This window comes from Carassius gibelio, chromosome A7 (genome assembly GCF_023724105.1).
Source record: "Carassius gibelio isolate Cgi1373 ecotype wild population from Czech Republic chromosome A7, carGib1.2-hapl.c, whole genome shotgun sequence".
NCBI lineage: Eukaryota > Metazoa > Chordata > Actinopteri > Cypriniformes > Cyprinidae > Carassius > Carassius gibelio.
The window spans coordinates 13,210,470-13,222,732 of NC_068377.1; the positions used below are offsets into that span (position 1 = coordinate 13,210,470).

Sequence of the window (12,263 nt, forward strand, 5' to 3'; positions counted from 1 at the left end):
TTTGTAACTTTATAAATGTCTTTGCTGTCACTTTTTTATTGATTTAATGAATTCTTGTTTTTCTTCTTAAAAAAAAAAAAAAAATTACATGCTTTAGAGGGCTGAGAGACATAATGAAAAATATTCACTGTTCGTTTTTCCCCATTATGAACTCCCCAGGCATAATGGGCTGTTTTCATGTGTCAGGGATCATTGAATTCATCATATGCTGGTCTCTTCAGATCCTCCCAGGAAGCGAGTGGACTCTCCGCTCTTGACAAGGCACAACAAGAGGAGGCCAGAACGCAAGTCTATGGAGGTACTGAGCGTGACAGAGGGCGGGTCTCCTGTTCCTGTGAGACGTGCCATCGACATGGCACAACACGGACAGAGGTACAGCAACGGATCTCTCGCTACTCTATTATTTATGAATCTCTACAATTGGAGCAGTGAGTGCCACAGTAAAAATGTCTGAAGGGATGTCACATTTTGTGGACCCTTGAAAGGGAAAATTGAGGATGATGAATGTTAAAAATCAATCGACCAATAAATAAACTTTGGATTGTCAAAATGAAGTTTACAGTTTACAGAAGCTTTATACTAGCTTTGAAATGCATTTTAACTTGCACATGAAGAGTAAAAGACATATGATCAATGAGCTCAGCTTAATTCTTTGTAAAAGGAGTGCTTTACTATTCTCTGAAAATCCATTTCTCAGCTAGTCGAGCAGCATGCTGAATGTGCCATATGGGGAATTTTGACTTCTCTAATTGGTTTTAAGGGGAACAATGGGATTGCTAATGTGCCTTTCATTTTTCTGTATCTTTGACACATTTGATTACAAATTCCTTTTACTTCTTTTTCATGTCCATTGTGATCCATTTCATCAGCCCCGTGTCCTTTCCCTGTGTAGATGCTTTGGCTCAACTTCATGATTACTTTTGTAAATTTACTCTAACTTTACTCTCTCTTACTGTAGTAAATCTGTTTTCAGTAAAAGCTTGGATATCTCAGATGCCAACCCCATACTGCAAAGCAAGGAGGAGAGGTATAAACCACCGCCATGCTTTTTTTTTTCTCCGTTCTGAAGATGCAGTGGGGTTTTTAACACTTAAAACATGCCACAGAGAGCACTGCCCTGTTATTTCAGCTACTGACATTTAAGATCTTAAGAGCTCAGTTTGCTTGAGAAGGAATAAAAAAAAAAAAAAGGAGGTTGCACGTGTAAATCAAGTTTTTTTCATCCCAGTTTGTCCCCTCAGTTTTGGTAAAGAAGCGGCCCTCTGGCTCCCTCCACACACATCAAAAGCATCTTATCTCCCTTATTTTGCCTTTCATGTTTCCTTTGATGTCTGGCATTTTTGTCCCTTGGTAGATCCAAGATTGTTAATTTCTTTCCCTTGTTCTTGTTTTGCCTTCACGCTTTTTTGATTTTTAGAGTGATGTGAGCATTTACAGTAGGTGAGAGATAGAAGTTATCTGACAGTGTGTGTTCATCTGTTCAGGCATTTTTCTTCGACCTTGAGTTTCACAGTCCTGTCCTACATCTGCATTCATTGACACTGTTTGGTCTGCCAGATTATAAAATGGGCCTTGAATATTTCTTTATATATTCTTCATTTTATTTATTTTTATTTAATCAATGCATCAAATAGAGGTGAATTGAATTAGGTGTTGGTAAATGAATATTTTACTGACAGACTACATGGATCAAAAATATGTTAATGCATGTTTACAATTAAAAATGTAATGACTTTATTCAACCAAAAAGCTCCCCTGCATCTTTTATACAATTTTAAACAGCAGTTTTACAAGCAGTAGTTATCTTAATATAGCTATAGCTTCATATTAATGATGCATTACATATAAAATCTTCACAAATACTGTACAATTTCCTAAACCGTAGAAATGTTACCTCGTACAGTTACTGTCCCCTAGTGCCTGTCCTTTCATCCCATTAATTACTTTATTCCATAGTCATTTATTACACACATAAAGAGCTCTATGTGTTTTGGCTAAGCTAATTAGCTGAATGCAAGAGGCATATAATGAACATCAGCATTGCGCCGAATCAGGCCGTGGCATGTGTGGCATTGAAATTTTAACGCTTGAGTGATGAGAGACAATTTGAGACCACCGCATGATTCATCTATGTAGCATTTGAAAAAGCAATTGATCAGTTTATGGATCAAATCCTTCCTGGAGTCAAATCGTGTGAGTCTGAATGTTGACACCATTAAGGATGATTTACTGTTTCAATTTGCCTTGATGACAAAACCCATCGTGTCCACAGTCAATTAAATCCCAATCATTTACTGGAGAACTACTGAAGCTTACCATCTAATACACAATGAGGTCCAGAAGAACTCAAGAGTCTCATACAGAACCTCGTAAAAGGTTGTGATGGCCTTTAACATTCTTAGGATAAGAAATGATAAATTGCTAAAATTTAATAGCAACTCAAAATTTAAAAATAGCATAATCAACAAAAAGACTTATAGGCTTAAATAGACATTTGACATATAATTAACAAAATTTGCAAGATTTATAGTGAAACATAGAGGACTGGTGTTATACTGCTTTCTCTTTCCAAGTATAAATTCAATTAATTAATCATGTTTCACCCGCACAACATTCTGAAACTCCTATAGAGTTGTGACAGGTTGCTATACATGAGGCAGAAACGTCTTCACTATGTATGTTTTGTAACTTTAGGTCCAGGTCCATCAGCGGAGCCTCTTCTGGTCTGTCCACTAGTCCCCTCAGCAGTCCTCGGGTAAGCCTTCCATCCATACTCAGTCTTTTAGTTTTACACAGAGAGTCTGGTTGTGTTGAAACCCTTAGCCAGCTGGTTTGGAATCTATCTGCAGAATATGCATCTGTGAGAAACTCATAGCAGAAGCCGCATCTATAGACATTCAGCATGAATAAAAGATTAGATTGCATAATGAAGGGGTCTTTAACAGGTAGTACTTTTGGGAGTTGTAAAAGAATGTAAATTCAACAGTTCAGAATCCTTCAACAGTTTGGCGTAAGTACTTTGTGTTTTTTTTTTTGTCAACAAGACTGCATTGAATTGATCAAAAGTGACCGTAAAGACTTATATTGTTACAAAAGCTTTCTATTTCAAAATGGTGCAGTTCTTTTAAAGGTTCTATTCACCAAAATTAATTGTGGCTTTAACAAAAAAAAAATATTAAGCATCACATCTGTTTTAAACATAGATAACAACAAGAAATGTGTCTTAAACACCAAATCAGCATATTAGAATGATTTCTGAAGGATCATGCGGCACTGAAGACTGGAGTAATGCCGAAACTTCAGCTTTGTCATCACAGGAGTAGAATACATTTTAAATTAAATTTGTATGTAAAACTTATTTGAATTGGCAATAATACAGTATATTACAATATTATCATAATATTTACTGTATTTTTAATCAAATGAAAGCAGCCCTGGTGAGCTACTTTCAAAACATTAAGAAGCCCACATTTTTGAATGTTAATGCATGTTTATTAAAATATTTGAATAGATTAATATGGTACCATATGCATTGTTATTATTAGACATGGTTTAAAGTGTAACACTAAAATGTATAAAATATGTAACAAGAGGACCGTGCTTTGTCTTTCTGTCCAACAAAGGAGTCCTTAAAGACCACTGACATAATGCAATGTGCAAGATTAATTCTCGGAATTGTTCGTGATGATGGAGCATTAATGATAATTATGTATATTTTTAGCTTTGTTAAACAAAACAGATACATTTATATTGCCTATAAGACGAAATACTGCAGCATCATTGCTGTCTGTCCTTACTGATCCACTGCTTTAAGCCCAGTCAGTCTACCAAGCTTGGCATAATTGCTGCTAATCTATGCCCTATTCACAGGCTTGTTGCCTTCAAATATTTGAAGCCCAAGTTACTAATGACTTGTTAAAATCCCTAGTTCCTTACTAACTGTGAAGCATTTGAATGAAGCCAGTTTTTACAGTTGATTTGTTTAAAGAGGCTAACCGATTACAAATCCACTACTAAGACCTCCCAATAGGCAGTTCTTGAGTTACATCAAGGAATTCCCTACAGTATTCAACCCAAAGTCAATTCTGAATCCGACCTGATCAACTATTCTGCAGTTTGAAATGTTCTACACTTGGAGAACGTCTGCAGTGTTGCCCTCTCACTGATGAAAATGGCTCTCGTAGAGAACAGGCTTGGTGGAAGTCTTTTGATTTAGTCTGTGAAGAAGTCCTTGATACGGCTCATTTGAGATTAGTTTTACTGCTCCGACACAGACTTAAAGGTTTGTCATGGAAGAATCTTCCCAGCAGTACGAAAGAGCTTTGAAAATCCATTTTATTGCATTTGTATTCTTCTTTATGCCGTGCTACGGTTGCAGCTGGTACAGTTAACACTCCATTGTATTTGTTTTGATTTTACAATAAGCTTGATGAGCTTTCTCTTTACTGATTGTAATCACACTCTACACTTTTAGTGGCCTGTATTGAATCAGTCCTGTTTCTGACCCAATTATTATTATTATTAGCGTCATCTGTCAAACAGCATCCTCATATCATACCTCCAACAGCAGCATTGTACTCTATGCTCTGTTTAATGGTCAACTGATATTATTTCCACTAGCCAATTGGCGCTATTGTCTTGAAAAACTCGTTAATTGAGGCAGTATATATTTCTGTGACTTGTATCAAAAGTAATTTCTACCTCATTTATGATGATTATTTCAATTAATATGAGGCATTCTGACAATAGCGCCCTTTAAAGCAAAGCTCATTTGCCTTGCACAAATTTCCTGCTTGCTTAGTGCTGTCCACACCTCTTTTAAGTTCATCCCAACAACAACCCAGAGCTTTTTTGTTGCTAATTTCTGTTGCTGATTTTGCTTTGTTTTGGCAACACTGATTTGGGAACATTTTATTTCCACTGTCTTGTTGTCTCTTTGCTGGTTGTGCTAATGGCATGTTTTTTTTCTTTCTTTCTTTCTTTCTGCATTTTCTCCCTCACTTCTCATCACCGGTGGCTTGTTCACCATCTTTTCATGTTTGGTGTCGGTGTGTATGTGCGCCTGTGCCATTATGCCTGTTGACTACGGGGCCGTGTGTTGTGTGTATGGGGTGCGTTGGCTGTTTTTATGCTGCTGGCTCTATGCATGTGCTCTTACAGCCCATGCGGCGGTTTGCCGTTCCTCCACAATCCGCAGAACTCACACAGTCGCCCAACCACAGCCCCACTCACTTGCCTGTGTCCCGGGTAAACGGCACAGGCCCCCACTCCCCCAAATCCTTTCAACCAAAGACAATTGCCCATCAGCCCAACAACAAAACCCAGACCCTACCAGCCAAGCCCAAAGTTGCAGACAAGCCCCTTCAGGCCACCAGGTCCAACCCACTCCCTAACACGACGCAAGTGCCATCTACAGCCAAGTCAGAACCTTCTATGCCCTGCCAACCCCTGCTCCCGCCGATGCCCGGCAGCCCGAAAGTGCGCCGGCCACTGCTCACGGTGCCGCCCAAGCTCTCTGTTCCCCTTTCCCCACTTTCACCCATCCGGCTTCACCACCTTCACCCGCTGGCCGGGACTGATCACAACGGCAAATCTATCCCCACCTTACAGGTTACGCCCCACCCCTCCCCCAGGGGCAGCCCATTGCCAACTCCAAAAGGAACGCCGGTGCACACGCCTAAGGAGAGCCCAGCAGGAACCCCTAGCCCTACGCCACCCCCCAGCCCCTCTATTGGAGGCATGCCGTGGAGAACACGCCTCAACTCCATTAAGAACAACTTCCTTGGCTCACCACGCTTCCACCGCAGGAAAATGCAAGGTACCAGCAGTGCTAGATACATCTCAAAATAGTTTTTTAACCTTTAACATCAATTTGCCCCGGAATTGCAGATGAAAATGGGTGATTTTGACTAAATCGGGCACATTTACATTGAAGTTTTTTTTACTAATATGTAATGTCTCTGATTAAATAAACTAGGGAATAACTTATTAAAACAAAACAAAAATCTGGGTTAGTTTATACATGACGACAGATTTAAAAAAAATATACACTACATTTCTTTTGTGTAAGAAACTTAAAGAAACTAAATTTAATTATTTTAAATTAGGTAAGTGAATTTATTACATTATAATGAACTGTAAGAAAAATAGAAAATCATTTTTAAATTGCAAAAGACCACATTTAACAAATTGTTAGTGATTTTAAATATTAAACACCATAACCATAGCCTATGTGCATGTCTAGTAAAAAGCATTTAGGTGAAGGAACAATGCTTGCTAATCCTTTTTTATAACGGTTTTCGGTTTCCCTCTTAGTTAGGGATATTATCAAGGACAGATTTACAGATTGCTGGGTAATAAACTCAATGCTACTCCATTACCAGCTATATCTTCTGATATATCTAGCAATGATAATGAAAAAGGCACAAGCGTCCCCCCTCACCTCCAGCTGTTCCTTGGTTAAATTACTCTTAATCTCTGCAGGTTTGGAGTAATTAGTTGTGGTTAATCAGCATTCCCCTCCTCGGGTTGTGAATGTCTAATCTCTCAGGATATAGAGTATGATGCAAATTCCACTGAGGATTGTTCGCTTTGTCTATTTTCAGTTCCCACACAAGAGGAAATGTCCAGCCTAACACCAGAGTCTTCTCCCGAGTAAGTATTAGCTATTTTCTAAGACAATCAAGTCAATTATGCAGTTTTATTAAACTCCAGAGTATGAAAGAAATTTATTGAATAATTATTTAATAAAAATAAATGTTATATCAGTACTCATTATTCTGCTAGGTGTAAGGCTAAATGTATCACGTTTTGTATTATTCATTTAACCTGAGCTGTTGAGAGTTAAATCACCCAAACTCAGTTAAAGCTTGCTTAATTAAGACACTTAACTTTTGCTTTTTCCTTTTTCTCCAAATTTGATTATGATTTGAAAGGAGCTCTGAAAACTGTGCAGCTAAAGTTAATGTGGTTGTTCCACACACTGTCCCTCGCCTCATTAGCCTGGTTTGTGGTTGAAGACTTTATCAGGGAATAACTCATCATGTATAATTCAGAGTTTTATTTCCACTTAGCTTCACCGGACTGCAAAGCAGCACCAGGGTGGAAACTTGTTTTCTTCTTATTTTTTATTTTTATTTTTTTAAGTTCATTTTTTTAAAAATGCTTTATTTACTTTAGCCAGGAACTGTAAGGGGAGCTTCCAACATTAGGATTTTTGTGAACCAACACTTTTGAAATGGAACTTGTATTTTGATGGTATGAAATTCAACTGCCAACTGTTCTTCTATACTGGTGAAGCTCTGCCTTACATTGATCAAAACTGACAGTATATATTTATAAGGTCACAAAATATTTATATTTAAAATATTTTCTGTTATTTTTAATTGTCTTTTCATTATAAATTCTGAAAACTCATGGTTTCCATAAAAATATTAAGCAGCCAACAATTTTCACCACTGATAATAATTAGAAATGTTTCTTGAGTAGCAAATCAGCATATTAGAATGTTTTCTGAAGGATAATGTGACATTGAGTAATGTCTGCTGAAAATTCAGCTTTGCTATCACAGGAATAAATTACATTGCCAAATAGATTCAATTAGAAAACAGTTATTTTTGTAATAATATTTCATAATATTACTGTTTGCTATATTTTTTTTATCATTAAAGTGAAGCCTTGGTTAGCATAAGACACTTCTTTCAAAGACATAAATAAAACCTTACAGAAACCAAACATGTAAACATTTGTGTGGTGTGTGATAATATGGCATATATGAAGAGCAGATAATGTGTTCTTGAGAACGTGACAGCACGCAGTGTTATTGAGACCTATACTTGTTTTATGCATAGTATGTGACTTGAGTGATGTATGAATGTATTTTGTTTTCTTGTTTACTCATGCTTCTCTTCTTCACAGACTTGCCAAAAAGTCTTGGTTTGGAAATTTTATTAACCTGGAGAAGGAGGAGCAGATCTTTGTGGTGATTCGGGACAAGCCTCTGAGCTCCATCAAAGCAGATATTGTGCACGCCTTTCTCTCTGTAAGTCTCCAATGAATGTGAATTCTTTCAACAGTTACTCACCCTCATGTTATTCCAAACCTGTTCAATTTTTTTTAAATTCTTGAGGCTTTTTAAGTTTCAAAAATAAAAATGAAAAAGTCTTCTAAAGCTAAGCTATTACGCCGTGTGACAACAGACCAGTATTGAAGTTATTCACTGATAATCTTCCACTCTAGTGTGCTGTGGACCGAATCACTAAGTCTGTCAGCTCAACCGAGTTGAACAAATCATTCAGACCTGTTTTTTTTAACTGTATCAATTGACTGAAAAGATCTCATTTAAAGTAGATTCACTGGCCAGTCTGATATTGCTTAACTCATGAATAAATGAGTTCATTTAATATTCATTTTGGGGTGAAGGATTCATTTAAGACATTCTTTTTGTCTCAGATTCCCAGCCTCAGCCACAGCGTGGTGTCTCAGACGAGTTTCCGGGCAGAATACAAATCCACAGCTGGCCCCACTGTGTTCCAAAAACCAGTGAAGTTCCAGGTGGACATCACCTACACCGAAAGCACAGCTGCCACCAAGGAGAACGGCATCTACTCTGTCACTTTCACACTGCTCTCAGGTAACCATGCCGACAGTGAGAAGCCCATTTTGATGTAATAAACTCGCTGACAGCCAATAGAAATGCAGAGGGGTATGTGTGGGTGATGGAGAGGCGGGTTGATGATGTTGAACTTTGTCCCTTGCAGTGCTGAGAGCATTTCTTTCTCTCCCTTTCTCTCATTCCGCTAGCAATCCTCTCCTCCATTACACTCCCCCTCTCTTACAAAGATGCTGAAAATAGACAAACTGCTCTAGGGGGTAATGGAAAAAAATGATACTAAAAGAGGCCTTTTTAGCCTCCTGGTAATCACTATGCATTTTCAACCTGCTGTGTTTCAAAGGACAATCCAAAAAGATCTTGCGCTGCTGGTGCCGTTACTCCACAAAGGGGATCGGATCTTGTTCTTACAGTCACACATTTCAAAGTGTGTGTGTGTGTGTGTGCACGTGTCATAAACTCAGACGTGGGCCGAATGCACCATAAAAATCAGCCTCATCCCATCAGACTTTATGAGGCTGCCGCTAGGGGGAATAAACCCAGGATGTGTCAGCATAAATGTACATTCATTTCAAAAGACACGCATGTACCAGTTTGTACAGGATCATTGCAAAACATTTAAATGGGCTTCTGTGTGTGTGTGTGTCCCGGGCAGGTCCCAGCCGACGCTTCAAACGGGTGGTGGAGACGATTCAGACTCAGTTGTTAAGTACACATGACCAGCCTGGTGTCCAGCAGCTGTCTGGTGAGTGGCCAGTTACTCCACGGACACATCTCTTTCTCTTTCTGCTCTCTTACACAGCATCTAAACATGCATGGCGCCTAGCCCTCCCTGGCAGAGCACAGAAAGCTGCAAACACCTATCAAGGTCAAATGAGTCTTTCCAGTGTTGTTAGAGGTGGTTTCAAAGACATTTGCAGGCCATCAGATTGTTAATATGAAAACAAACTTCTCACAGGATGAAATACAATGAATCCACTGTTGCATTAATGCCAGAGGTGATGTTTAATCTAAAGGTTCTGGAAATACATATTTGACCTTGTCAAAGCACATTGCACTGAATTGCATTGCAAGGCACTGGCACACATGCACACACTCTCCTTAGCAGTCACACACACTCACAGAGCATGTTAGAGCACACTCGCGTGTATTAACAAGGGTTTATATACATATCCCAGAAGTTTCTTGCAGATACTTAAATCAAACCTGTGTCCCAAGTAAATGATCTGGCTTCAGACTGTTCATTCTAGAGCAGAAATGTGATGGGCTAGACTGTGGTTCCAACTGGAGACGGAAAAAAAAAAAAAAAAGAAACAGAAAACCTTCTCACATGGGTTTTTCTGCCATAGTGAAGAGCCTGTTACAGCTCCCTCTGCTGGACAGCCCCAAACTGTTAATGTCCAAATGCAATATCACTGAGTAATACAGAAAAGGAAGTTTGGCATTTCATAATACCGTAATATCATTCTGCATTATGTCTACTGTGCACAATTAGCACGTTTTCCATGTGCATAAAATACCTGGATGACTGACTCAAAATGCCAGTGCATACTGCACCATATCCCACAATGCAATGTTTTCCATTTCCAGTGTGTTGAAATACACAAAGGGAATCTATCTAGTATATATATTTGATTCATCTGATTAAGTTATTTCTTAAAAAAATAAAGCATTAACTACAGATTTAGTTCAGAAATTCTAAATGATTTAATTAATTGACTGTAATGTTTAGAGCTGAATAAAGGCTGGAATGCACTATACAACTCTAGTATCTTCAGTAGTTTGGAAAACAAACTCATGCAGAAACGTGCGTTGTTGCATGTGTTTTCAAATTGTGTCATATTATAAACGCAAGATGTCCTTCAACTGAATCATTGTCAGAAGCGAAAAAAGTCTGTGCCCATAATACACTGTTTTCTGTGCTAGTTAATGTGCTAGTATTCATGTTTTACTCTTGATAAGTAAGGTAAATTTTGACTTTTTTTGTGAGGTACAGTGCAATACCTCATACAGTGTGCTCTGGTATTATACTGCATTTATATTTTGACAGACAGGTCATCCATGTATTTCATGGTACATGCAGAAAATTATTGTGCACAGAATAACCTACATTCTGCAAAAAAAAATATATATATATATTAGCCTTTCAGTATGACATCTCTCAATGCCTCATTCTAAAATATTGATAAATCAGGATGTAATTACTCGTATTCTGCATTTGGACTGTCTTAAAGAAAAGAGCTGTTATCAGGATCATGACCCACCACCAGTGTAGCTTTTAAGATGTGCCATCTTCTCACCCTGTCAATCACTGCCTTCCCTTCCCACGGCTTTGCCCTTCACCCCCTGCTCTCCCACGGCTGTTGAGTGAATGGACATGAGAGCTTGAGTGTCCTTACTGACCATGAGCAGACCTGCACAGCAGTGAGCACCAGCATGCTTCACTCTCTCAACAGATGTGGCCATGTAATAAACATCTGTGCAAGCAGGTTGAATCACTGAGTTCATGTTGTTACTGTGGGGTGCATTAAAAATGTAATTTTAGGCTGAATATTTGATTTGATTGAACATGTTACAGTAATATGTCATGTTCCTTTGACAGGAAAGCATTCAAAGGGTGGTAAGAGGTCTTTTTCAACTCTTCTGCCACAGTGTACGTCACTTTATCATTCACACGCTGTTCAATGCGTGGCAATTAAACACGAGACCTTTTAAAGGGATAGTTCACCCAAAAATGAAATTTCTGTCATTCTTTACTCAGCCTTGTGTCATTCCAAATCCATAAGACTTTCATTGATCTTTGAATCACAAATAAAGATATTTTTTAATAACACCTGAAGGTTTTTTCTCCCTCTATTTTTGGACTATGCTAACAAAACTTTAATGCATCGGAGAACAGAAGAGGCGGCAAAATGAACAGATTTAATTTAGGCTTTCTTGTCTCTTCAGAAGAGTTGTATTAAACTTTTCATTAAAAAAAAATCTTCATTTGTATTTTGAAGATGAATTAAAAATCTTATGAGTTAGAAACGACAGTAGGGAGAGTAATTGATGATAGAAATGTAATTTTTGGATGAAATATCCCTTTAAATTTGAAACACGCAGAGATGTGTGTGTGTGCATGATCTCAAATTTTTAATTCTCAAGAGTGAAAACACTTTATACATTTTGTCATCTTGTTTTTATCTCTGTATTCAATTCTTGCATCATTTTACTTTGTTTTTGTAGGTCAATTGTTGCATCTGAATCACTTTTGTGAAAGGCTTCATTTATTTAAACATTTAATCTGCAGCACGTATGAATCTGTTCAACCAGGTTTTTAATTTAAAGGTGATGTCTGAGCTTTTATGCCAACATGTATCTCAGCACCTCTTTTCTCTGAACTTTTCTTTCATGTTGATCATTTGGGACTTTTACAATAGAAGTAATCCTCTGTAGAATCACTGTATAATGAGTGGCAGAATTCTAATGAGACTAGATGAGTGTTACCTACTTATGTAGGGCCCTATAAACACAATATGAGCATTAAAACAAGCAACAGCCTTGTATGTGTTTGCTCTTAGATTAATAATGATTTAGAAGAAAAACTGTCATTATTAATAATTATTTGTCACAATCTCACTAACACACACAAGAACTTCAAGGCTATTAG

The 12,263-nt window shown here is 37.9% G+C and overlaps 1 protein-coding gene across 7 annotated transcripts in view; it reads left to right on the forward strand.

Annotated features, from left to right (window-relative positions):
- The window catches only part of LOC128016613 (serine/threonine-protein kinase BRSK2), a 122,817-nt gene that overhangs the window by 102,313 nt on the left and 8,241 nt on the right, over window positions 1-12,263 (forward strand). For 2 of the 7 annotated variants that reach the window (XM_052601258.1, XM_052601261.1), the window contains exons 12-19: window positions 222-372; window positions 959-1,027; window positions 2,695-2,755; window positions 5,161-5,818; window positions 6,606-6,654; window positions 7,918-8,041; window positions 8,452-8,632; window positions 9,267-9,356. In XM_052601258.1, the coding sequence (XP_052457218.1) occupies window positions 222-372; window positions 959-1,027; window positions 2,695-2,755; window positions 5,161-5,818; window positions 6,606-6,654; window positions 7,918-8,041; window positions 8,452-8,632; window positions 9,267-9,356 (1,383 nt within the window). The remainder of the gene's footprint in view (window positions 1-221; window positions 373-958; window positions 1,028-2,694; window positions 2,756-5,160; window positions 5,819-6,605; window positions 6,655-7,917; window positions 8,042-8,451; window positions 8,633-9,266; window positions 9,357-12,263) is intronic. The other 5 variants (XM_052601259.1, XM_052601262.1, XM_052601263.1 and 2 more) reach the window with 5 other exon arrangements.